The sequence below is a fragment of the Babylonia areolata genome, chromosome 2, assembly GCF_041734735.1.
Source record: "Babylonia areolata isolate BAREFJ2019XMU chromosome 2, ASM4173473v1, whole genome shotgun sequence".
Taxonomy (NCBI): Eukaryota; Metazoa; Mollusca; class Gastropoda; order Neogastropoda; family Buccinidae; genus Babylonia; species Babylonia areolata.
In genome coordinates, this window is record NC_134877.1 from 21,067,682 (window position 1) to 21,093,258 (window position 25,577).

General features: G+C 43.0%; 2 protein-coding genes across 3 annotated transcripts; one reads left to right on the forward strand and one right to left on the reverse strand.

Moving 5' to 3' along the window:
- The first annotated feature begins 993 nt into the window (after positions 1 to 993).
- LOC143299057 (V-type proton ATPase subunit e 1-like) lies at positions 994 to 5,740 on the forward strand. The gene is made up of 4 exons (XM_076612155.1): positions 994 to 1,148; positions 1,743 to 1,790; positions 4,139 to 4,237; positions 5,328 to 5,740. Coding segments are annotated over exons 1-4 (261 nt in total). The 5' UTR covers positions 994 to 1,035; the 3' UTR covers positions 5,329 to 5,740.
- A 2,061-nt stretch (positions 5,741 to 7,801) lies between these two features.
- Positions 7,802 to 25,550, reverse strand: LOC143299036 (uncharacterized). 2 transcript variants are annotated; one of them, XM_076612126.1, is made up of 9 exons: positions 22,197 to 25,550; positions 21,406 to 21,627; positions 19,617 to 19,809; positions 18,013 to 18,078; positions 14,932 to 15,054; positions 13,515 to 13,717; positions 11,686 to 11,851; positions 10,828 to 10,956; positions 7,802 to 10,267 (listed from the first exon to the last, which is right to left on the reverse strand). In XM_076612126.1, exons 1-9 carry the CDS (start codon positions 25,548 to 25,550, stop codon positions 9,696 to 9,698), a joined length of 5,028 nt encoding a protein of 1,675 aa, XP_076468241.1. In that variant the 3' UTR covers positions 7,802 to 9,695. The 2 variants fall into 2 exon arrangements, with proteins under 2 accessions (XP_076468241.1, XP_076468246.1); XM_076612131.1 differs by lacking the exon at positions 18,013 to 18,078.
- Between the last annotated feature and the right edge of the window lie 27 nt (positions 25,551 to 25,577).

The following is a 25,577-nucleotide window of genomic DNA, read 5'->3' on the forward strand; positions in this document are numbered from 1 at the left end:
ACAAATTACGCTCAAATTTGATTAATTGAGAATTAAACTGACCACGCAGTTGCGCCGTGATCGATGAACCAGCGTCTTAATTAGTCTCCGTTCTGGAGGCCAGTTTGAAGTTGGATCCGGGCATTGCTTAGTTATTAAGGAATTATAGCTGAATGAAACTTGAATACCTCAGTGGCGTGTCGCCGTCGACCGAAGGAAGGGAACATAATTTTTCGCAAAGAGCAAAGTCTGCGGGGGAAACTGAAAAAAAAACTTTCGAAAGGAACCGAAAGATCTTTGTAATTAAAAAAATTTTTTTTTTTTTTACAGCTTTAGAAATGTTTTGAATAGCAAGCAGGTTTTCCTGGATTTTTTTTTTTTCCGGCAATTGAGGTAGACAGTGTGACTACAGTATACGCTATTTGCAATGATTTTGCAGAGAGGCGGAACTTTGAATCTGAACGAGGATATTTTGCTTGTTTAAGTGTGTGTGTGTGTGTGTGTGTGTGTGTGTGTGTGTGTGCGTGTGTGTGTGCGTGCTTGTGTGTGCCGCCGGTGCGTGTGTGTGTATGTCAGTGTGTGTCACGGCGTGTGTGTGTGTGTGTGTGTGTGTGTGTGTGTGTGTGTGTGTGTGTGTGTGTGTGTGAAATTAACAAACATATAGCTTCATGAATTCGTGTTTACTAATTTACTAACTGCATTTTTTTGTTATCGGAATAGATACAATTGGCGCACAAGTTTAACATCCAGACGAAGTTCAGTTGTGCCCATTCCGTCTGGAGTCCTTCATCACAGTATCAGTTGTAATGGTTGAGAATCTTTGGTACCTGTCAGGTGTCAAACAGCAATACCGGTGTAAATTATGAATCCACTTTAAAGGTTTTCTTGCTCAATTCACAATCATATATATCCTTCTCCCTCTCTCACCCCTTCCCCGTCGTCAATGACGCCACTTTCTCTGCAGCTTGCTGACCTGACAATTTTCGTGATTTCATGGATCACATGACCGATCATGTGACTTATTCCATAAGGTGGCAGTACCACGTCGAAGCAGCAATGGCTCTCAGTACAGGCCTGACGATCGGGATTGTATCTGGAGTGTTCGGTTTTATAGGAATCATCCTACCGATTCTGGTGCAGTGTTTTATGTGGAAGTCTCCAAACAAAGGGTATGTCGCTCATGAAATGATTTTTGACTTGGCGTTGCTGACAGTATCAACGACATTGATTTGTTTACACACTGCGTGTGACCGAGTAGTGAAGAAACTCGTTAGACTTTTCATTAAAAAAAGAAAAAGAAAAAAAGATCGAAGCGATTCGTCAATTCAAACCAAAAAAGCATTTTCAGTTTTTTGTAGGTTCATGACATAGTAAGTTTATCAACTGATTAAAATGTGACAAACAAAGAATTGAAAAGAAAAACATAAAGCACAGTGATGCTGACAGTTCATGTAGAAATCATGAGTGACGATTTCCGTGCGTGTTTGGGTGGATGGGGTGGTGGGGAATTATTCGATATTTGATATGATTACAGAAAGAAAGCGGTCAAGAAAACTACAAGCAAATTAATGAAAAATGCCGAATCTCACTTTTATTAAAGCTCGTAACGGTAAACCTTCCTTTACTTTGAAACTGGATCAGGATCTGTACGTCGCAGACAACTGTTATTAGATAATGGAGAAATGGGGGGGAAAAGTTGTGTTGTGGAACTGATGGATTTGTTCGGAATGCAAGGTATTTAGTTCTATGTATTTGTTCTGCAGTGTGGTCCAGATGTGCCTTGTACTCACAGCAGTGTGCTGCTATTTGTTGTAAGTATAATTTTTTTTTCACTTACTTTTATTTCCCGTGTACTTATATTTTTGTGCCATCAATTTGATTTGGTATTTTGAAATGTGTTTTGCCGAGCTGTTATTTCAGAAAAGTATTGTAGTTTGTACCAAATGTTATATTTCTTTTCTTTAAAAATCACTCAGTATGTAGAATATTTTACACTTTTTATAGGCATAAAATGAATCCAGATGAATAATTTTTTTTAAAAAAAGAAGAAAAAAAAGAAAAGAAAAAAGGCACAATAAAAATGCCTGAATGCATTTAACAATTTCAAATTTGGACTTTTTTTTATTGCAGCGTTCATGACTTTTTTTTAGTTTGAGGTTGTTTTTTTCATTCCTTTTTTTTTTTTTTTTTTGGTCTGACTTAAATGTATAGAGAGAAAGAGCACAAATCACAAAGAGATTTAATTCAATAATTGCACTGATGTTAAAAAAATACCTTGGAAATTATTGTGGTGTTTCTTGTTCACTCAACATTGAGCACCACTGCTTAGTACACAGGACACCACATTCAATGAATGCACGGCACTCCCAAAGCCATAGATTGTAGAATAAGGTAAATAAGGTAACAACTTAAGATCACAATTATATGATTAACATAAAATGAAATGACAAAGATAAAATTATGACACAACATTCACATAAACTGTAACTCTCTTTGTCCCTCTCCCTTGTCCCCCACTCTTACACAAATACTTATATTATGGAGTCTCCCATCGGACCAACAGATGAGTAGGTAGGCAGGCTTATCTGTCAGTGTGTGTCCTCACATGGGAGAAGAGGCCGATTCTGGATGCGCAGCACTTCCCACAGGTGTTGCAAAGGAAAACATCTCCAGAAGTTGAGCCCTGCTTCCTTCGCTCACACTTCTCCTTAATGGCCAGTGTTCTCTTGTTTTCAAACGTCTTTATGCCACTAGCATTCCGACAATAGCCTGGTTGCCTGACCAGCACAGGTGACCTTTTTTTTAGTGAAGAGGAGTTGTGCAGTCCCTTCCCCACTCTCTAGCCTACCAACGCCCACAGTCCCACAGGTGCAGATACTGCCACGTGTAGAACGGCACACAAATACACACACCCATATAATGATATATGCAAACTTCATTGAACATGTCTTTAACGTTAAAGATACTTCAACAAAACTCACCTTCCCACTCACCACAAACACCCATCAAAACACACCCAAATTTGACCTGAATGATAAACAGAGAGAGAGATAGAGAGGGACAGAGAGAGAAGCAGGGAGGAGGGAGACAGATCAAAAGAGGGATGGGGGGTGTGGGGTTGGGGATGGTGGGAGGGTGCACTTGATTGCACATCAAAGTAAAAAAAACAACAACTAAATCATAAAAACAAAGAAACTTGTGCTAAAACATAAAAAGCATGCAGTAAAACCACACAAATCTTTCACTATGTTCCAACATTTCGAATCAGGAAACAGAGAAAGAGAAGGGGTGGATTGCACATCAAGATAACCACACAATATGAATATCAAACACTTATTAAATATATAAGTAACAATAATCACTGAAATTCTTCCTCATAGTTGAAGTTTGCATTTTGAACACACATTTAAGCACACACACACACACACGCACACACACAGACATGAAAAAATAATTGTTTGAAATAATTGTGTTGTTTTTTGATTTGTGCGTTGCAGTTACTTTATGAAGACACCTTGCTCACAGCACATATTCTTGAAGCTCTATGAACATTTATAAGTTTATGCAGGGTACCGGCACACTTGACATTCCTACCCATTCTTTGTGACATGATTTTCAGACCAAATTGTATACTGTATAATGTATAAGTATGTATCCATGTATACATGTATGGATGTATGCATGTATATGTTTGTATGTTTGTATGAATGTATACATAATGTGTTATTGTGTAGTTGCAGTAGTCGTAGAAGTAGCATGTATGTATGCATATATATGTGCGTGTGCTGTTTTAGTAGTTATAGTTGAAGTAGTACTAGTAGTGCTTAGTCTTCAGCATGTGATAATACATGTGAAAAAAAGAAGTTAGGGGAAGTTGGGGCATGTGTTTGGGGCAGAGGGTGATGATTGTGTGTGTGTGTGTATGTGTGTGAGCGCTTGTGTGTGTGCGTGTGTGTGTGTGTGTGTGTGACTGCACACATGGTAATATACTCATGTTACTGTTAAGAGGTAATGTGCATCTGTTCGGTGTTCAGGTGCATTTCTTTGCAAGAGGCAGCATTCATGTCAGTGTATACATGTGTATTCTGGCATTGTTATACATGTATCCATGGTATTATACATATTAATTAATTTGCCATTGTTTGATGATTGCATTCAGCTGGATCTCCACTTACCTGTGTCAGCTGAACCCTCTGATTGGGCCACAGCTGGAGACACACCTCATCAGGATGATACAGCTGGAGTGGCCCATGGAATAGTCAGTGCTTTCATCTTTTGAAATAAGAAAATGAAGGGTGGGGGAAGGGGAGTGGGGTGGGGGGCAAATAGTAATCTATTCTCATTTCACATCCAAGTGCTGCAAACATATAATTTTTTTAAGGGTCAAAAAGCTTAAAAGTTAAATGAACTTTCAGAACTGCACCCGCGCCATGTATATTATGCAGGTACAATAACATGAAAGTCAGTCTTTGTCTTGAAATAAAAAATTACTTGAACATTTGATCAGTTATTTTCACTGGTGGTTAATGTCAAAATGATCTGCCATTTGCAGTAGAATTTATTACTGAACACACACTGGGATTGTATCACATCATAACCAATCCCCAAATTATACATGTATGTGGGGACACAAATTTTCCTACTTGGACTTTGATTACTTTGAAGACCTTGAGTATTATGAAGTGTGTCCAGCTGTTTTGGAGAAATAAGCCAAAATTCTAAAACAGTGCTTTTAGTTTTTCTCATAAGTAACTTACTACGTGACCTTGAACTAAGTTCAAGAAAAAAACACCTCAGATTAGGTCTCCACAGTCCCAAGCCATGTTGACAACAGTACAATATCAGTGAGGGCACAGTAGCATAGTATCGATGAGATGGAGAACACTGTCCCTAGACAATGAAGTGATGCAGATCACCAGTGGAGTGCTTTCCCCTGTTTGTGTGGTGGCTTTGGTGACCTCAACTGGGTTTTGTCCTTGTGGTTTTTTTTCATTTGAAAAAGTAACCCAAAGAAACATAAAAAAATGATGCTGTACTGCATTAAAATTACAGACCAATTGTTCAGAAACTGACAAGGGTTATATAGGCAAAGAAGTTTGTAACCTGAGGAGGCTTATATAGAAATATCACTGTATAAAGAGGAGGATGGTGTGAATTTACCCTGATCTTTGTGTGAATTTTGGTACTGCATTACCAGTAGTTTGGCAAACATGTCATTGTATCAGTTTGATAGCTGAGCAACACCTGGCAAACACTTCACAATATTTATTCCACATGTGTATGCATGTACACACAAATGCATGCATATTTTGTATTAATTCATTTATTTATTTGGTTACTTTTTTCAGATTGGATCCTGAGACGAGTGTCTTGCCTTAGAAGATCTGGACCGAGTCATATGATATCAGTCTTAGTAATTAAAGACACAATAACAATCAAATATTGTTAGTTTCTTAGTCACCTGTCTCTAAAGTTTTAGATGGAGAGACTGATTAGTTATTAGTGTTATGGGACTGATTAGTTGTTGTTCATGGTATTTACATGGTAAAGTCACTGTTGACGAACAAAAATGTTGTGAGTTTTGATTTCTGAGTCAGATGGATGTGTGTTTATAGAGCTAATTTGATAAATGGAAAAAAAATTAATGCATATGTTATGCTGTGATGTTCACATGCAATGTAGTTTAGTTAAACATTGTGGAGAGGGTTAGTTGTTTTCTTTTCCTTTTTTTTTTTTTTTTTTTTTTTTTTTTGTAAATAACCTCATCTATGAACATAAATATGCAGAAAGATTTTGATGAGGTAATAACTGGTATTTTTTTTTTCCAGTTATGCACAAGTTGCGAGTTCTTTCTACAGATACAAAAATTTTTTTTTTTGTGCTTCATTTTTAAGGACAATTGAATTGTTAATTTAAATGTTAGATATCAAAATGATTATGAACTGTAGAATTGGAAAAAAAAAATGTTACAACATTTCAAAAGAACATCAGTGACATTTAAGCAAAAAGCATACCATTTGTTTCAGTATCAGACACAAGTTATTGATATCTTTTCCAACTTTTAATGTCTCTTATGAATGAGAAGATGTCTGATAATCTCTTTTGATCATTTGTATGATGACAATTCATGTGTGAGTTGTGAGTGTGTTTGTTTGTGTTTTTACTTAGATAAAACAGGAAGTTCACCATAATCAGGAAATGGTATAGATCTGAAAATTTGATTAATTTTGCTTGATTAACATTTTGATAAAAATGGAAACCTTACAAAAAAGAAAAGAAAAGCAACAACAACAAAAAACCACAATACTTAGTTACTTTAAAATGTTACTACATTTTCATTTTTTGGAATTATGTATTTCATATATATCCAAGCTTTCTTCTGCGGATGATACTATTCTGTTTCACAGAGAAAGTGGTAAACTTGCACATAGAACATTGATCTTGACTGATGACTTCTCAGTGCAGACAGACATCATTTTACACTTGGGTTTCATTTTTAATGTGAACAAATCATTTTACTGTTTTTAGTGAATGTAGATGTTGCTTTTTGGACTAGATATTTTGTACAACAAATATGTAGGTTTGTGGAATATTTTTTCATGACAAACATGTCTGTGGAATGTATTTTTATGGCAAACACGTTTGTTTGTGGCATTTTTGTGCATGTAACTGTCACATACAATAATTTTATTCAAATGCGTTTGTGATATATATCTCACTGACCAAAATCTCTTCATATCTTTTATTGCAAATGGAAAGCATGACATGTTGAAAGCGTGCTTTAAGTGTATGATGCAGGGCGGATTTATGTATGGAATGTTGTGAAAGAAACACTGAAGAATGTCCATTCGGAAAGAACAGCTGTGTTTTCCTGACTGCTGTTGTGAGGAGAAAGGTGTGACAAAAGAAGAGTGTGGTACAAGGAGTATTGATCTTCTTCCCTCTTTGGTCCCTTCATTTCTACAACATAAAAGCATGCAGTATTGATATTGATTTCCAAGGTATGCGCACTGGTTGACTTATCAAAAAATGATTATTAGCTCTGGAGGTGTATAAGAATTTCTTGTAGTATTGATATTGATTTCCAAGGTATGTGCACTGGTTGACTTATCAAAAGATGATAATTAGCTCTGGAGGTGTATAAGAATTTCTTGTTAACCTGGTAGTTTAGAACACTAGCATCTGCACACCCACGAACACACGCACGTACGCATGCACGCACACACACACAAAGTTTAAGGTCCACCACACTCTCTTTGAAGAAGCTTTGGAATTCACCAGAAAACAAAAAAACCTTAGATATGTATCCAGTTCAGAGCTGACTGGCTCAAAATAAACAAGAGTTGCAGTTCTACGTTGCTACCTCAGATGTCAGAGGGCTTAACAGTCAGTAAGTTAGCAAGGTTTGCAATACAAACTGCCAATTTATTATTAGACAGTTCTGCCATAGGAGAATAATTCTACTGTTCAATTCAAGTTAAACATTGTGAACACCATCAAGTGCGATCCATTGTCACAGACAGTGGCCAGAGATATGTGGCTTTTTTAGCCTGGTCAACCATGGTATTCATTTTAGGGGTCTGATTAAAGGGAAAAAAAACTGCCATGAAAACGATCATGTACGTACTGTGACAGGGATACAGTTTTGAAATCTCCCTGTGCGGCAATGATATGGAGATGTTGTTATGAGGTGTCCTCGTATTTCACGTATGCAGATGAATGTAGATATATACAATCGTCATAAGATTAGCAAAAACTTCACTCACACATACACAATTAATCTTGCATTCAAGTTTACACACAATGATAGGTGAATATTCAATTGTTTACAAAATCACCTTTATTGACTAGAACAGATACAATCAACTTACAAAATGCATGAAGAAAAAAAATGGTGTATGTAGTAAGCGTAGTATAACAATACTTGGCAAGATTAAACACATCAGATTAAACAAAAACAGAAAGAAAAGAGCATCACATTTTTACCAAACTGGAATAACCAACCTTCTGTTTCGGTTACTGCGAGCAAAATAGTAAAATGTTGTAAAGTAATGATTACATGTTTCATTTTCCTAAAGACACATTTTTTGTAACCACGATTCTGGTAAAGGGTGAGGCTAATCATGCTTGACTGGACATTGATAGGCCTACCAATGAGACTTTAGCTAACTGGCTGATAAAGACTTAGAAGTTTGAGCACAAACAGCTGTCTGAATTCCGTGGACTTTGTCTTCATGTTTTGAAATTTAAGAAGTAAAACACATATTCTTTTCATGTCTTCAGTCATTCCAGTTTATACAGAATAACTGAATACAAGGACCAAAATAAAAAAAAAATAAAATAAAAAAATTACACCTGAACAACAACTTTCCCATAAGTTCTCAGAATATTTGGAATAGAATTCTTTTATGGCATCTTTCCAGTGCTTTTTTTTTTTTTTTTTTTTTTTTTTAAGACACCAACAGATCCATGACTTTGCCCCGATCCTGAAAGAGATGCTTTTGGCGTTCAATTCCGTGCCCTTGCATGGATGAGAAAAAAGTTGGATTGTTCCCCTTTTTATGAAGATCGGTGATGGAGAGGCATGACACTGGCAGACCAGAAACAATGGGTCAGGCTGTGTGTATTATGCTAAATTAACAGCAAAGCAAGCATACACTGTTTAGTGATCCCATTTCACTCCTATTAATTGCTGATTAAGAAAAATTTAATAGGAAAAACAAAGTTTTCAAGGTGGAGTACTGTGATCTGTTCAGCCATGTGGAATAGACTGATTTTGTTTTCATTTGTCACCTGCTTGAATCCATGTGAGAGCTGTGCGTCTTCTCTCTCTCCCAATGAGTAAGAGAGAAAGAGAGAGAGAGAGAGTGTGTGTGAGAGTGTGTGAACGCTGGTACAATGAGTGTGTAAACTTGATTCACAAGAAAACGTTTTAAAGTTCTCCAACACAACAATGTCCGAGTGTAGCCGTGACTTTGTATCTTGAAAGCAAAAGAGCAACAAGTAATAACTGTAAGAGAAATAGCATACTAAAACATTATTAAAGTCTTGTCTTTATTAAAAGTCCTGTTTGATATCAGGCCATGGAGATTTACACCCATATATATATACATGGAACAGTCTTTAGCTTCTAACCATCGGTGTACAATAATCTGATATTCTGTTTTGCTCGCTGTTATTGGATAAACGAATGAAGAAGCTTTGGATGATTTTCTTTTTCTATAGCTGATTGATCCTTTCCTCTGGGTTTTTAACTGAAAACGAAAACTCAGGCCTTTGACTGAAAACGAAAACTAAGGCCTATCTTTCAGTCCACACAGACAAAACGCAATGATCCATACACATTGAGTGAACAGTCGTGTTTGGGTACAATCACGACAAATCATGAAACGTTTACAAGCAGATGACTCGTAACAATACTGGCATACCTTAAACTCGCAAGCCGTCCATGGATGTACTTAATGAAGGAAAGAAAACCGTCAAGTTATATGAGGCTATCGACGGCCAGGAAGCCTTTATTTCTACCAAACGAGATACAGGCGAACGAAACCATGCCATGTGTTAGAACCGGCTCAACTAATGGCAGTAAGCTTGTCATGTTATCTTTATCAAGGTGCCTTTTCAACACATTCCGAAACACTCCAGTCGCGTCAAAAGCGAACCTGAACGTCATTTCCAACCCGGGACTGACTCATCAGCCGAGACCCACCTGTCGTTCAGCCACTGAGGAAGTCCACACTGGCCTTGACCTCCTTGCCCGTTCTGACGTCCAGAGCAGTGACACTGATCTCCGTGTCCCCGAAAGCCATTTTAGCGAGGATCTCACGCGGCGGACAACCCTGGCTACCCTCCCCCTCCCCGCCTTTCAGGTCCGAATCAGCGTCAGAGGTGGTGGTGGTGGTGGTGGTGGTGGTGGTAGTGACAGCGGTGGAGGAGGAGGAGGAGGAGCGGCGGAGGTCGAGGTAAAGAGTTCCACACTTGCTGACCCCCGGGTCAGTGATGAAGGTGGGTGCGGGGTTCACGCTGCTGTAAATGTTGAGCACGATCAGCAGCTGGCCGGCGCGTGCTGGGGTGTAGCGGCGAGTGATGCTCGTGCCCAGCGCCATGGGCTGGTTGATGCCGACGAAACGGTCAAAGACGTCCGTGCACCAGTCCGTCCCGTCTCTGTGCACCCGTTTTTGATCGGGGTGTTTGTCAGGGTCGAAGCGGTTGAGAATGCCCACCCCGTAGGTCAGACGAGCGCAGCGAACGCTCACCACTTTGGGGTCCAGCCCGAAAAGAACTGCGCCTGGGAACAGCAAAGTAAAACAGAATCAAGATATTGAATACCGAGAGAGACTGAGCGTTGGGAGGTTCAGTCTGGATCAGACCCCCCGCCCCCACCCCGCATTCACCCCACCCTGAGACAACGAAGTAAAAACAAAATCAGATATTCAACACTGAGAGAGACTAAGCGATGGGAGATCCGGAGCCCCCACCTGACAACACACAGCTTGACCCTGAAAAGCAAAAGCAGGCAGACAGGGTGACACAGACAGACGGTGACACAGGCAGTCAGACAGACAGGGTGACACAGACAGAGACAGACAGGGCGACACAGGGTGACACAGACAGACAGGGTGACACAGACAGACAAACAGAATGACACAGACAGATACAGACAGACAGGGTGACACAGACAGGGTGACACAGACATGGTGACACAGACAGACAGGGTGACACAGACAGACAGACAGAGACAGACAGACGGGGTGACACAGTCAGACACAGACAGACAGGGTGACACAGACACACAGACAGACAGAGGGAGGGAGGTGGGGAGAAGCAGAGGAACAGCAGGCACCTCACCTCTGAGGACGGCCAGACTAACGTCCTGGGGGATGAGCACGGTCAGCAGGTGGCCGAACTCACGGCGCACCTCGTGCTGCAGCAAGGGCGACTCAGCGAACCCTCCCACCAGGAACAGGTAGCGAAGATCTGCCACACACACACACACGCGCGCGCGCATACACACACACACACACACACACAAATGAACCTGTGTTTCGCCTACGTACGGGCACAGGTGAGCGTACGCAAGCACGAGCATGAATATAGGTCACATGTGTGGACTCACACACACACACATACCATTATACTAAATCCATGCAAACGTGGACACGTGCACGCGCACACGCGCACACACACACATACACACACGGACATACAGCCTTACCCGGCCCTGATGGTATGAAAAACATCCGTTAAATTTCCACCTGATTGATCAATGCATCAATTGTATTTGTTAATATAATCAGCAACAAAGATAAGTTGATTGGCTATCATGCGTTTTACCTTTACAAGAGACTGTGCCACACACACACCACACACACACACACACACACACACACACACACACACAAGGACACAATACACCCAGTTAAGGCTAAAACAACAAGACCACTCATGTGCCATTACCAGCGTTTTACCTTTACAACAGACTGTGACACACACACACACACACACACACACACACACACACACACACACAAGGACACAATACACCCAGTTAAGGCTGAAACTACAAGACCACCCATGCGCCCTTACCAGCGTTTTACCTTTAGAACAGACTGTGCCACACACACACAAACAAACACACACACACAGACACAACACATCCAGTCAAGGCTCAAAACTACACCACACGACCACCCCGTGAGCTCATACCCCGGGTGTTGGGGTGGTTGAGGACGTCGCCGATCGCCTGTCTGATGCTGATGAGGGTAGGGGTGAAGAGCCGCTTCATGGCGGTAGGAGCCAGCCTGAGCATGCCCTGCAGAGACCACTCCACTTCCGGGTCGCCGTGCTTCTTCACCGCCTGGTCCACCTCGCCCTGACCGGGGGAAAAAAACACACGGGGAGGAGAGTCAACTTTCTATACACAGGTATAGAACTCACGCAGATGTCAACACTCAGTGAGCACATGACTCAAAACTGAAGTTTGGTTTATTGTGTATGCATTAGTATAGAACTAACACGCATGTCAAGACCATGTTGTGTGTGCACGTAACTCAAAACTACAGTCTGGTTCATTGTCTATGCACAGGAAAAGAACCAAAATTGACGTCAATACTGTGTGTGCACATGACTCAGCAACCAAAGTCTGGTCTATAATCTATATACAAGTATTGAACCAACACACACGCTTTATGTGCACGCGACTCAAAACTACAGTCTGGTTCATTGTCTATGTACATGTTCAGGACCAAAATTGACGTCAATACTGTGTGTGCACATGACTCACAACTAAACTCTGGTCTATTATCTATGCACAAGTATTGAACCAACACACACGCTTTGGGTGCATGCGACTCAAAACTAATGTCTGGTTCAGTCTGTGCACAGGTATACAACCAACATTGACGTCAATACTGTGTGTGCACACAACTCAAAACTAAAGTCTGGTCTATTATCTATACACAAGTACTGAACCAACACGCACGCTTTGTGTGCACGCGACTCAAAACTAAAGTCTGCTTCATTGTCTATGTACCTGTATAGAACCAACATGCATGTCGGCACTGTGTGTGCACACGACTCAAAACTAAAGTCTGGTTTATTGTCTGTACACAGGTATAGAACCTGCACGGATGTCAACACTATGTGTACACACGACTTAAGACTCTCGTTTACTGTCTATACGTAGATACAGGAATTTTTCGTTCGACACGTACAAAAGGAAAATACACATAAACAATGGCAAAGTAAGTTAAGAAAGCCATGTATGCAGGGGGTGGTGGGGTGGGGTGTGTGAAATTTATTGTTCAACGTGTATAAAATTGAAGTACAAATCATTTAAGGCAGAAGTTAAAATAGCCACGCGTGCTCTCGTGTGTGTGTGTGTGTGTGTGTGTGTGTGTGTGTGTGTGTGTGTCTTTTTGGATCGTCCCAATAGCTAAGTGCTCAAGTCTCCCGTTTTCCTGTGCCTTTATCTGTGTCATATATTTTGTATGTTGAAAACCTGAAGGTTGAAATTCGTGGCTGCCTTGTGTTTGTTTGTGCAGTGGCACTTGTTCGCATCCCTGAAGAGTTTCTTCTTTTTAGTTCCCTTTTGTTTGTCGGCTTGAGCGTGTCAGTAATGTAATGGAAAATACTGGTTTTAATAAAAGAGTGGAAACATTTCTCAAAAGGTCTGTGCAACTTTTTTTTTATTGCGGGGCACATGTGTTCATATTTTTGTTTGCAGACATAGCCAGACGAGTGAACTAGTTAGAAAATGATTTCGTGATTAGCTGTGTGTAGAGTGGACATGCAAATATATATTTATAATTCTTTTATCAGTTTGAAAAACTGTCTGTTACAGTTTTAAGGCCAGAAACTCTCTTCAAACACACACACACACACGACTCTCTCTCTCTCTCTGTCTCTTTCTATTCCTCCCTCCGTCTCCTAACACACAAACATACCAATCACGTCAACCCAACCCAGCCCACAAACTAAAACGAACCATCATTATTCAAACCCAGCCACTGAGCACCACCAACCACGCCGCTCACCTTATGTTTCCTGTACTCGCTGATGAAGGTGAAGGGGAGGGAGACGTTGAAGGAGGTGGTCTTGAAGGGGGAGGCCGCCCGTTTGCGGGACTCGAAATCCGTCATGAGGTTGACCCAGCCTACCGGGTACTGTCGCTGGTAGTTGTCCATGAAGTCACTGCTGAAGATGGACCTCAGCAACGCCTCAAACTCGGCATCCACCCCTGAAACATCCAAAGGCGAGGAGAGAGCGATTCAATATCAACTGTCACAGAAAACTGATAACTTGAAAGATACTTCAAAGTGCAACTACGACACAGAATTCAGCCTCCAAACCCAGAGGAGTGGAGAGTGATTCAGCATCAACTGTCACAGAAAACTGATAACTTGAAAGATATTTCAAAGTGCAACTACGACACAGAATTCAGCCTCCAAATGTGACAAAGACCTCGGCCTCCACAGACTTCGATGTCTTTCTTGGTGAACACACCATCATCCTAAATTTACAGTCTCTCCACCATGTCCACCCAGCACCTACAATCTTCTCCCTGCGGGTAGATTTAGATGAGGACACCCCCCACGCCACCGAAAACGGAGTGTGGCTGCCTACTCGTGTACATACGAGTGAACGTGGGAGTTGCAGCCCTCGAACGACAAAGAAGAAGAAGAAGAGAAGAAGATTAGGACACACATCAAACATCCCCTGAACCATCGCAGCGTTCGATGGAAACACGATCAACCCCAGCAAGCCCTCGCCGGAACGAGAGGGTTAAAACGGAAATGCACGTCAAAGCCAGGGAGTGAGCTCTAGAGTCGCAGCTCGGGAAACGATATTCTGCACTGTGTTTTAGGATATTGCACGTCATTGCAATTTTTGTGGTATTGTACTTTTTGTTTCCTTACATCTTTCATGCGACTGATTGTGTTCTGCTGTGCTGTGTTGTTCGTGTTGTATCGTATCATACTGCACTGCATTGTACTGTGCTGTATTGCACTACAATATGTTGCGGTGTACTGTGTTTTATCATACATAACATTAATAGTGTGCTGTAGTTACTGTGTCCTATTGGAAAGTTCTGTTTTGATTTGTACTGTTTTGAACTATCCTGTATTGCATTACACTGTGCTATATCATACTGTACTGTACTGTGCTGTGCTGTACTGTACTGTGCTGTGCTGTACTGTACTGCGCTGTGATGTGATGTACTGTATTGTACCATATTGTACTGAATGGCATTGAACTGCACTGTACTGCACCGTGTAGCATTGTGCTGAGTTGTACTGTACTTTACTGTTTGGTATCGTGGCTGTACTGCACTACACTGTACTCCATCGTATATCACTGTACTGTATTTTAATGTTCGGTACCGTGGCTGCACTGCACTGCATGGCATTGTACTGTACTGTCGTGTCAAGAGTTAAAGTGACCCCCACTGACCAGTGGAGCCGTGAGGTCCTCCTGTAGCTCGGTGCAGCTCCACCAGCTGACCACTGGAGCTCAGCTCGTGCACAGTGATGTCCACGGTGCCCCCTCCGCAGTCCACCACCAGGTAACGGGTACCTGCACGTGCAAACATCCCCCGTTCACACCACGTTACATGGAATCAAATCTGCACGTGTAAACACTCTCCGTTCACACCACGTCACAAGGAATCAAATCAGCACGTGCAAACACTCTCCGTTCACACCACGTTACATGGAATCAAATCTGCACGTGCAAGCACCCTGCATTCACACCACGTTACATGGAATCAAATCTGCACGTGTAAACACTCTCCGTTCACACCACGTCACAAGGAATCAAATCAGCACGTGCAAACACTCTCCGTTCACACCACGTTACATGGAATCAAATCTGCACGTGCAAACCCTCTCCGTTCACACCACGTCACAAGGAATCAAATCAGCACGTGCAAACACTCTCCGTTCACACCACGTTACATGGAATCAAATCTGCACGTGCAAACCCTCTCCATTCACACCACGTTACATGGAATCAAATCTGCACGTGCAAACACCCTCCATTCACACCACATTACATGGAATCAAATCAGCACGTGCAAACACCCTTCATTCACACCACGTTACATGGAATCAAATCAGCACGTGCAAACACCCTTCATTCACACCACGTTACATGGAATCAAATCAGCACGTGCAAACACCCTCCGTTCACACCACTTTACACAGAATCAAATCTGCACGTGCAAATACCCTCCATTCACACCATGTCACAAGGAATCAAATTAGCACGTGCAAACACTCTCCGTTCACACCACGTTACACAGAATCAAATCAGCACGTGCAAACACTCTCCGTTCACACCACGTTACATGGAATCAAATCTGCACGTGTAAACACTCTCCGTTCACACCACGTCACAAGGAATCAAATCAGCACGTGCAAACACTCTCCGTTCACACCACGTTACATGGAATCAAATCTGCACGTGCAAACCCTCTCCGTTCACACCACGTCACAAGGAATCAAATCTGCACGTGCAAACACTCTCCGTTCACACCACGTCACAAGGAATCAAATCAGCACGTGCAAACACTCTCCGTTCACACCACGTTACATGGAATCAAATCTGCACGTGCAAACCCTCTCCATTCACACCACGTTACATGGAATCAAATCTGCACGTGCAAACCCTCTCCATTCACACCACGTTACATGGAATCAAATCTGCACGTGCAAACACCCCTCCATTCACACCACGTTAATTGGAATCAAATCAATCACCAAGGTCGTCCGAGGGAGAGGAACCAGTAAAAAGAAATGCAAAAATATCACCTCTCTGACACTGACACTAGAAAAGGAATATACACAAGCAAAACCTGATATGTTGTTGTTGTTTTTTCGCTTGCTTTTAGACGATGTGTTGTATAAGAAACCCGAGACAAATGCTGTCACATGAATAAATACTCCAATAACAACGGCACCATTATATGATACTTATCAAGTGTCCATGTACAATAGTGTATATTTTACATACTTACGTTTTTGAATTATGCTTTCAAATGAAAGACAAGTAACAAGCAACTGTGCGGGAGCTCACTGTATGGTCGTGATGAGCAATGTGTTTTCGTTTACACCATTTTTATGAAATGAACGACAGTACGACATGGCAGTGGGAGCAATAACCATCATGATAATTATCCTAGATCTTGTCAATCACACACACACACACACACACACACACACACACACACACACACACGCACGCACGCACGCACTCACCCACGCACGCACGCCTAATATCATCATCTTAGATGAACAGACTATAAATAAATAAATGAACGAAGCATGCACGCCTGCAATGGCACGTACAAACACTGACACACATTCTTTCAACACGAAATTAGCCATTCTGGTTGCACTGTTTTCTCAGAGACAGTATACATATATACATACTGAAAAAAGACAATTATTCGACTTACATTCAACATGTTATCATGTCTCACTGCACAATGGATCGGTTCAGAACACATACATGCGTGTTTCTCTGTGCCAGAGACTGAGCATGTCAAACATCGGTGAGACACATTCAGATGCAACAGGATCGCAATCAAACGGGAGGGGGAGAGGGACGCGAGGCCAGGGAACAGAGATAAATGGGCTGGGAATATGGGAGAGAAAGTCAGAGACAGAGGAGACAGAGAGAGGAGAAAAAGAGGGAGGGAGACACATAGTGAGCGAGGAAGGAGGGGGCGGGGGAGGCGGGAGGGGGGGGGGGGTGAGCAGAGAGAGAAAGCAGAGAGACAACATCGTTTCAAAATGCCTGCATGGGAAAAAAAAATCCCACGCACACACACACACAAAAAAAGAACAGTGCACATGCTGATGAACAACAGAAACAGGTTCATGCCCCATGCTTCGCATAACGAAGATTGGCCTTCTGCCCCCAAATTTTCTATTAAAAAAAAAAAAAAAAAAAAAAAATCTCCCTGCATTTTTTTAACTGAGTCCCTGACAATATTCGTGGTTAATTATTTCGAGAACGTGCTGGTGCATACGCGTCAAGAAGAATTCAGAATTCACACCCCCTGAAACTGAATGGAGAGAAACAGAGGGGGATGGAGGAGGCTGGTGGTAAAAATGTAAAAGGGAGGTAGGTTGGTAGCTTGGAAGGAAGAGACGGGAATAAGGTTTAAGGGGAAAAAAAAAAAAAAACTGGGTGGAAGGAACTGACAATGTCTTCTGTGACGTGCTCGTTGAACAGACGTAGCTACGAGAAGTGTATGTCATCACCTCATCCCCCTCCCCCCCCCCCCCCAACCTTGTCCTCCCCAAAGGAAAGGAACAGTAAGACTACCCACTGTCCAGCAGGCAAGGCCCAACAGAAAAACGGTTACGAACGAACTGACATCAGTTCACGGGCCGTGTGTTGGCAGACAAACATGAACCAGGCAGCAAACGTCTGCAGGCAAACCTCTGCCAGTGACCAGCAATCAAGGTTAAAAAAAACACAAAGTGACAGGAAAGTAGGTGGCATCCTCCAAAAAGATTAATCAACCTTTCACTTTGCTTTCCAGGGTCGGCTCCGAAAGAGAGTCCAGAGACTCACAGCTCCGGGATCCATCTGTAAAACAGGGACAGCTTCATCCCACTGTTCAACATCCCACTCTGTTAAAAGACGCACTTCAAACCCTATCAATGTGAATCACGGAGACTGCCAAACTGTATGAGTCCAAAACGAAAACATGACCAATGGAGTGTCCACAACAAAATGAAAACATGACCAATGAAATGGCCACAACAAAACGAAAACATGACCAATGAAGTGTCCACAACAAAATGAAAACACGACCAATGAAGTGTCCACAACAAAACGAAAACATGACCAATGAAATGGCCACAACAAAACGAAAACACGACCAATGAAGTGTCCACAACAAAACGAAAACACGACTAATGAAGTGTCCACAACAAAACGAAAACACGACCAATGGAGTGTCCACAAAAAAATGAAAACATGACCAATGGAGTGTCCACAACAAAATGAAAACATGACCAATGAAATGGCCACAACAAAACGAAAACATGACCAATGAAGTGTCCACAACAAAATGAAAACATGACCAATGAAATGGCCACAACAAAACGAAAACACGACCAATGAAGTGTCCACAACAAAACGAAAACACGACTTATGAAGTGTCCACAACAAAACGAAAACACGACCAATGGAGTGTCCACAAAAAAATGAAAACATGACCAATGGAGTGTCCACAACAAAACGAAAACATGACCAATGAAATGGCCACAACAAAACGAAAACATGACCAATGGAGTGTCCACAACAAAACGAAAACATGACCAATGACAAAACGAAAACATGACCAATGAAATGTCCACAACAAAACGAAATCAAACGTGAACCAATATCCAAATAAAAAAACAAAAACAAACCGTGTGTGTTTTACTAGGATAGATAAGTACAATAAAGAAACAAGAACACAAAGGTACCAGAAATACATGACTAAGCATCCGATTCAAAACGAAAACTGTAACTGAAGTGTTATTTCCTTTTTAGCTGGTACAGTTCGGCAGTGTCAGGATAGCAATAATTACGTGAGTAAAACCATCAGTCAGTGAAGAGATCTCGCTGACTCGTTTAGTTAGTATCAGTATCAGTATCAGTAGCTCAAGGAGGTGTCACTGCGTTCGGTCAAATCCATATACGCTACACATCTGCCAAGCAGATGCCTGACCAGCAGTGTAACCCAACGCGCTTAGTCAGGCTTTGAGAAAGAAAAATTAAATAATAATAATTATAGAATAAATAAAATAGAATAGAATTTAAAAAAAAAAGATAAATAAAGACAATAATAATAATAATAATCATGGCACTTATAAGGTGCAAAACCTTGATGAAATCAACTCTAAGCGCACACAAAAAAAAGTTAGTTTAGTTAGTACTGAAACAGGAAAGGTAGGCAGAGAGACTGACACGAGAATACAAATGTGCACTCAAAAATGTATATAATTAATTTCTCTGTCTGTCTGTCTGTCTGTCTGTCTGTCTCTCACACACACAGCAATCCACATCTTAACCTGAAGCTTTGCCACATTAAAAAACAAGAAAACAACAACTCATAGACAATATGCTGTCCCTACCAACAGTGAGGCTGCTGACAGCCGGAGTGTTGTTGACAATCTCCATGGACCGACGAGGCGACTGGAGGGGACGGGCCCCTCCCCCCTCCGGAACCAGCTGATGCATGCGCAGTCTCCGGCAGTAGATGGAAGCTGCCTCAGGTTCCAGCACAATCAGCAGCTGTGACGGATCGGCTCTGGTAAACATACCAGCCTGAAAGAGAGAGAGAACAGTGAGTGTCCAATGGAAGATGGTTCGCTTCTGGTAAACATACCAGCCTGAAAGAGAGAACAGCAAGTGTCCAATGGAAAATGATTCGATTCTGGTAAACATACCAGCCTGAAAGAGAGAGAGAACAGTGAGTGTCCAATGGAAGATGATTCGATTCTGGTAAACATGCCAGCCTGAAAGAGAACAGCAAGTGTCCAATAGAAGATGGTTCGCTTCTGGTAAACATACCAGCCTGAAAGAGAGAGAGAACAGTGAGTGTCCAATGGAAGATGATTCGATTCTGGTAAACATGCCAGCCTGAAAGAGAACAGCAAGTGTCCAATAGAAGATGGTTCGCTTCTGGTAAACATACCAGCCTGAAAGAGAGAGAGAACAGTGAGTGTCCAATGGAAGATGATTCGATTCTGGTAAACATGCCAGCCTGAAAGAGAACAGCAAGTGTCCAATAGAAGATGGTTCGCTTCTGGTAAACATACCAGCCTGAAAGAGAGAGAACAGCAAGTGTCCTATGGAAGATGGTTCGCTTCTGGTAAACATACCAGCCTGAAAGAGAGAGAGAACAGTGAGTGTCCAATGGAAGATGGTTCGCTTCTGGTAAACATGCCAGCCTGAAAGAGAGAGAGAGAACAGCAAGTGTCCTATGGAAGATGGTTCGCTTCTGGTAAACATACCAGCCTGAAAGAGAGAGAACAGCAAGTGTCCTATGGAAGATGGTTCGCTTCTGGTAAACATACCAGCCTGAAAGAGAGAGAGAGAACAGCAAGTGTCCAACGGAAGATGGTTCGCTTCTGGTAAACATACTAGCCTGAAAGAGAGAGAGAACAGTGAGTGTCCAATGGAAGATGGTTCGCTTCTGGTAAACATACCAGCCTGAAAGAGAGAGAACAGCAAGTGTCCAACGGAAGATGGTAGTGCGTTTTATAGTTACTTCTTTTGGAATCTGTATATTCTGGGTAAACATACCAGCCTGAAAGAGAGAACAGCAAGTGTCCAATGGAAAATGATGGTAGTGTGTTTTATTATCTCTTCTTTTGGTATCTGTATATTCTGGTAAACATACCAGCCTGACAGAGAGAGAACAGCCAGTGTCCAATGAAGAAGATGGTTGTGCCGTTTGATTACTTCTTTTTGTGTCTGTACAGCTTGATTGAGTTCGTACCAATATTGGGAAAGGTGGGAGAGGAGGGGTGATAGAAAGACCACACGTTGATATGAAACATACAGAGGGGGCAAGAGAGAGAGAGAGAGAGAGAGAGAGGGAGGGAGGGAGGGAGAGACAGACAGCGACAGTCAGACTGAGACAGATGGACAGACTGTCTTACAGAGACAAACAAAACAAGACAGAAAGAGACAAACCACACGTCGATCTGAAACAACCCCTTCCAGTCGATGACCCGCAACCCACCTCCCCAAATCTCCATTCATTTTTTTTTTTTTACTAAGCAGGCAATCCACACAACAAAAAACAAAAAACAACAACAAAACAAAAAACAAACAAACACAAAACACACACACACACACACACACACACACACACAAAACCAACGAAAAAACTGCACGTGCAACAGGTGCACTGACCACCAGAGCTGCCTGTCTCATGAGCTGCTTGGCGGGCTCCCGCCAGATGGCCGGCACAGTCACCACCCAACGGACGTCCTGACGACGGAACTCTGTGCCGCTCTGGTCACTCAGCTGCTGCAGCGCATGCGTGACGAAGAAGTCCAGCACGTGAGCGAAGATGGTAAGGGCCGGTAACTGTGTCCCGTTGACAGCGGTCACCAGGGTCTCCCGACTCAGCTCCTGGTGCAGACATGGGTGGGTGGAAGATGTCAAGACTGTTGATTTTTGGAATGGATACAGTGATGTCTAGGTGATTATGCTTAACTTCGAGCTAAGTTCACATTCATTTATATCATTTATTTGTGTGCAGAGAGACAGAAATGCACATAAGATGTCAAGACTGTTGGTTTTTGGAAGTGATACTGGGATGTCTAGGTGATTATGCTAACCTTCAACCGAAGTTCACATTCATTTCTATCATTCATTTGCTTGCAGAGAGACAGAAATGTACATATGTTTCAGGAAATTTACATGTGGTAAAGATATGGCGATCTTTAGTAATGTGTTCAAACTATGTTTTTTTTATTCCAAGAATTAAGTAACTATGTGTGAATTTACGCTTACACGGTTGTTGTTAATGCACTGTCCTTGGAAATAACCCCCCTTTTAATTAACGATCCTGTGTTTATATAAACGTTGAGCGTTTCAATTCAACGTGTTGAATCAAGCTTTATTCTCCTCTCAGCACACACAATTTGCGCAGGGACAAATACCTTCCAGGTTCATAAAAGACATCGTGTGGTACTGACCTTACTGTGGTGCAGGGTCATCTTGAAGCGCTCAAAGTAGAGCCAGTGGCGGGCCTCAATGGGAAGCAGGTTGTGGTAGTGGTTGCGGGCAGCCAGGCCAAAGCTGTGGAAGCGGTGGTCAGGGGTCAGCAGTACAGCGGACAGCGTCTTGTGATTCAACAGCCCCGGCTCCTGCCCCGCCCACCGACTCATCACGTACACACTGCTGGGATCCCGGCTGAAGCTGAAGGCATAGCCGCTGTGCGTCGTCCCCAGGTCCACTGCCACCACCACCATCGGTGGACGTTTCTCAGCCACTGCTGTGGCCATGTCAGCATCAGCTTGAAGGTCTTCGTCCAGTCGTTGAAACTCCCCGTCAAAACGGTTGTACTGGATTTCTGCCTGTGGGGTGTGGTGTGGCACGGAGTAGAAAGCAGGTGAGTGTTCCCGGATGGGCGTTGCCACTCGGGGCGGTGTCAAGGGCAGGTCCATGAAATTCTTGCTTTCTGTGTCTTCTTTGTCCTTTCCCGTTTTGCCGTCTTTGCTGCTTCTGGCGGAGGAAGAGGAGGAGGTGGATGTGTCATGCTCCTTGCCGACATTTTGTTTGTCCTCACTGTGCCTCGTGCTTTCCTTTTCTTCTGCTTTCTTTGAGCCTTTGGATCTCCTCTCCACGGTGGGCGTGACATTTTTTGAGCTGCCGGCCGACTGATTTCCTGAAGAGTCAGCCTTCTCTTTCCCTTCATTCGCAGTGTTGTTTTTATTCTTTTCTTTGTCTTTTACTTTCTTGTCCTTGTCCCGCTCTGAACCGCTCGTTGACGCAGAAAGGTTTGCCTTTCCTTTGTCTGAACTCTTGTCTTTTGTCTTCTTTTCTTTGTTAGGTTTGGTAGCACTTTCAGACAGTGTGGAAGTATCGCTATCTTCAGGTCTGCTTTCAGCATGCTGGTCAGTATTGTTGGAGGTAGAAGGGCCAACAGTGTTTGGGTCTGAAGCAAACCGTTCAAGAGTTGGCGTGGAGTGGTGTAGAGGCAGAGAGGCCAGGTGAGGAGAGGAAACGCTCTTCTCATAGTCTGCGTCCTGTACCTCCATCTTCCTGTCCTTTTTGTTCCCCCTCTTGCGCCGGAAAGGCCAGTACTTCCGCAGTCTGGACTTGCTGCCCTTCTTGGCCTTGTCGTCCTCGTGTGACGTTGCTGATGTGGTGGAGCTCATGGAGACGGATCGATTCATGGAAGTCTTCGTGTCAGCTTCTGAGTTGTCTTCATCGGTATGCTGTACAGACTCTGTTACACTGCTAGGAGAGGTGATTGGTCGAAAGGTGGACTTGGTGGACCTGGCTGCTGTTTCTGGGGAAGGGGGCTGGGGTGCAGCCACTTTAGGTGAAGGTGTCCGGGCCCGGCTAACTTTTGGCGATGGAGATCTTAACGGCTTCAGGGGAAGCTTCACATCACTGTGGAAGCTCCGAGGACTGGGTGATTCTGTCATCGGCACCTCTAGTTCAAAGCTGCTGTCTGATCTGTCATGTATTTCGGGCGACGCACCGACCTGAAGAGACGTTGCCACAGGTGCTTTGTTTGTTCCAAAATCCGAACTGAATACTATTTCAGGACGATTGTGTGTGATGCTTGTAGCAGTTTCCAGACAGACTGTGGGTTTCATGGGATCAGCCGAAGAGGGTTGGTTGCGTGATCCTTTGGAATCCTGGGACACTGCAGATGATGTGGAGCTATTCATGTTGGGCATGTTCTTCACTGTGGCTTTTTTGCTGCTCGTTTTCTGCCGTGGTGGTACAGGTGGCGGACTGTAGTCATTTTCTCTCTTTGATTCATCTGACGAACTTCCAGACTTGTCCGACCTGTAGATTTTCTTTTCTTGTAGGTTTTCTTTCTTGATTTGATCAGAGCCGCTTGAGAGTGGAGTCTTAGGCGAGCTGTTCTCATCTTTATGTTGCTGTGGAGATGCTGAGTCTGTGTAGTAAATCTCGCTGTTTTCATAAGGTACGAATGCTGAAGCTCCAGAGTGGTCGTATGATTTGTTCAAAGGTTGAACTGCTATGGATGATGGCTTCAACTGATCAACTTTAAGTTCTGCTTGTCTGGGCATGACAGTGTTAACACTATCAGGGTCTGAAAGGTTGCTGCTCAATTCCACGTGGTTGGCGCCATTCATTCGGGGTTTCTCTCGTCGTGGTGGTACAAGAGGTGGCCTCGTTTCCTGGTTACTTTCACTGGAAGATGGTGCTGATGACACGGATGTGTTAGGGCTTCCTTTCTGATTGTCTCGATCAAAAGCCAATGAAAGACTGGGTGACAGTCTGTCCATGGATCTGACAGGTTTAGGAGGAGAGCGCACGATGTCCTGTTCAATGTCAGATTTCTCAGACAGATCAGACTGTGACCCACACGTGCGAACAGGCTTTTCGGGTGGCGGCGGCGGAGTGACAAACACTGGAGGTTTACGAGTATCCTTCTTCCCTTTGGCGAAAGACCCTGTGTTTCTGTCTGAATCAGACGAACCTTTCTGAGAGGCTGGCGGGGAAACAACAGTGTCAGATGGAGCGAAATTTGGTGCACTGAAACATGGCTTTCTCTCTGACGCTTCTACATTTTTTACACGGATTTCACTGCTGTCAGGCTTATCTACCTGATCAACCTGGGATGTGTCAGTGAAGAACTGAGAAGAGTCAGCGCTCGAGCTGTCATTTTGCTGTTCCCCGAGTCCTTCAGTTCTCACCTGTGGCTCATGTCTTTCTGTCTCCGCACCGTCTCTCTTTTCGGTTTGAACACCTTGAAGACGCTCAGTAGCATCCGCTGGAGATTTCTTTTTGTTGACACCATCTTCAGAGTCCGAGGACGAAGACGAAGACGATGATGATTCTCTGGGTGTTCCTTTCAGTGGCAGCAAGGGTCGATCTATTGCGGAGTTTAAAGGTGCTGCATTGGTTTCTGTTATTTCCTCCTTCACGAGACTTGTGCGAGCTGGTTTCTGGGGTCGATTTACAGATTGCCTCATCATCACTGGCTCTTCTACACAAAGGTTTTCATCCTGTTTTGCTATTAATGAAGTACTCTTCTCTGCATCATGTGGCTGACTTCCAACACTGATCTCTGGAATGCCGACACCTGGTGTTGTTCGGGTCTTGTAGTCACAGCTATTTTCTGCCCCTGGTGAAATATCTCTTGACTCTGTCTTGTGTTTTCCGCCATCACCAGCAAGCAGCACGTGGGGGTCTAGCAGCTCAAGGTGAGGCCGACTAAATGACCTCCTCTGTGGATTGTCTGCACGATTCTCTGTAGAAATACTAGCCCCACACTGTTCTGAAGCAGTAACCCTCTCAGATGGCGATTCTTCAGTTGCAGTTGACAGCTTATCAGGCTTCATGATACTTTTTTCTGTGTGAACAAAGGT

What these genes read in the sequence shown, in the direction of transcription:
- LOC143299057 (XM_076612155.1), top strand. Translation starts at nt 1,036, where the DNA reads ATGGCTCTCAGTACAGGCCTGACGATCGGGATTGTATCTGGAGTGTTC. An exon ending in TGGAAGTCTCCAAACAAAGG is followed by an intron (nt 1,149 to 1,742) that starts GTATGTCGCTCA and finishes TTTGTTCTGCAG; the next exon opens with TGTGGTCCAGATGTGCCTTG. An exon ending in GCAGTGTGCTGCTATTTGTT is followed by an intron (nt 1,791 to 4,138) that starts GTAAGTATAATT and finishes GATTGCATTCAG; the next exon opens with CTGGATCTCCACTTACCTGT.
- LOC143299036 (XM_076612126.1), bottom strand. Translation starts at nt 25,550, where the DNA reads ATGAAGCCTGATAAGCTGTCAACTGCAACTGAAGAATCGCCATCTGAG. An exon ending in TGAGACAGGCAGCTCTGGTG is followed by an intron (nt 19,810 to 21,405) that starts GTCAGTGCACCT and finishes TCTCTCTTTCAG; the next exon opens with GCTGGTATGTTTACCAGAGC. An exon ending in GCGAGTACAGGAAACATAAG is followed by an intron (nt 11,852 to 13,514) that starts GTGAGCGGCGTG and finishes TCCCCCGGTCAG; the next exon opens with GGCGAGGTGGACCAGGCGGT.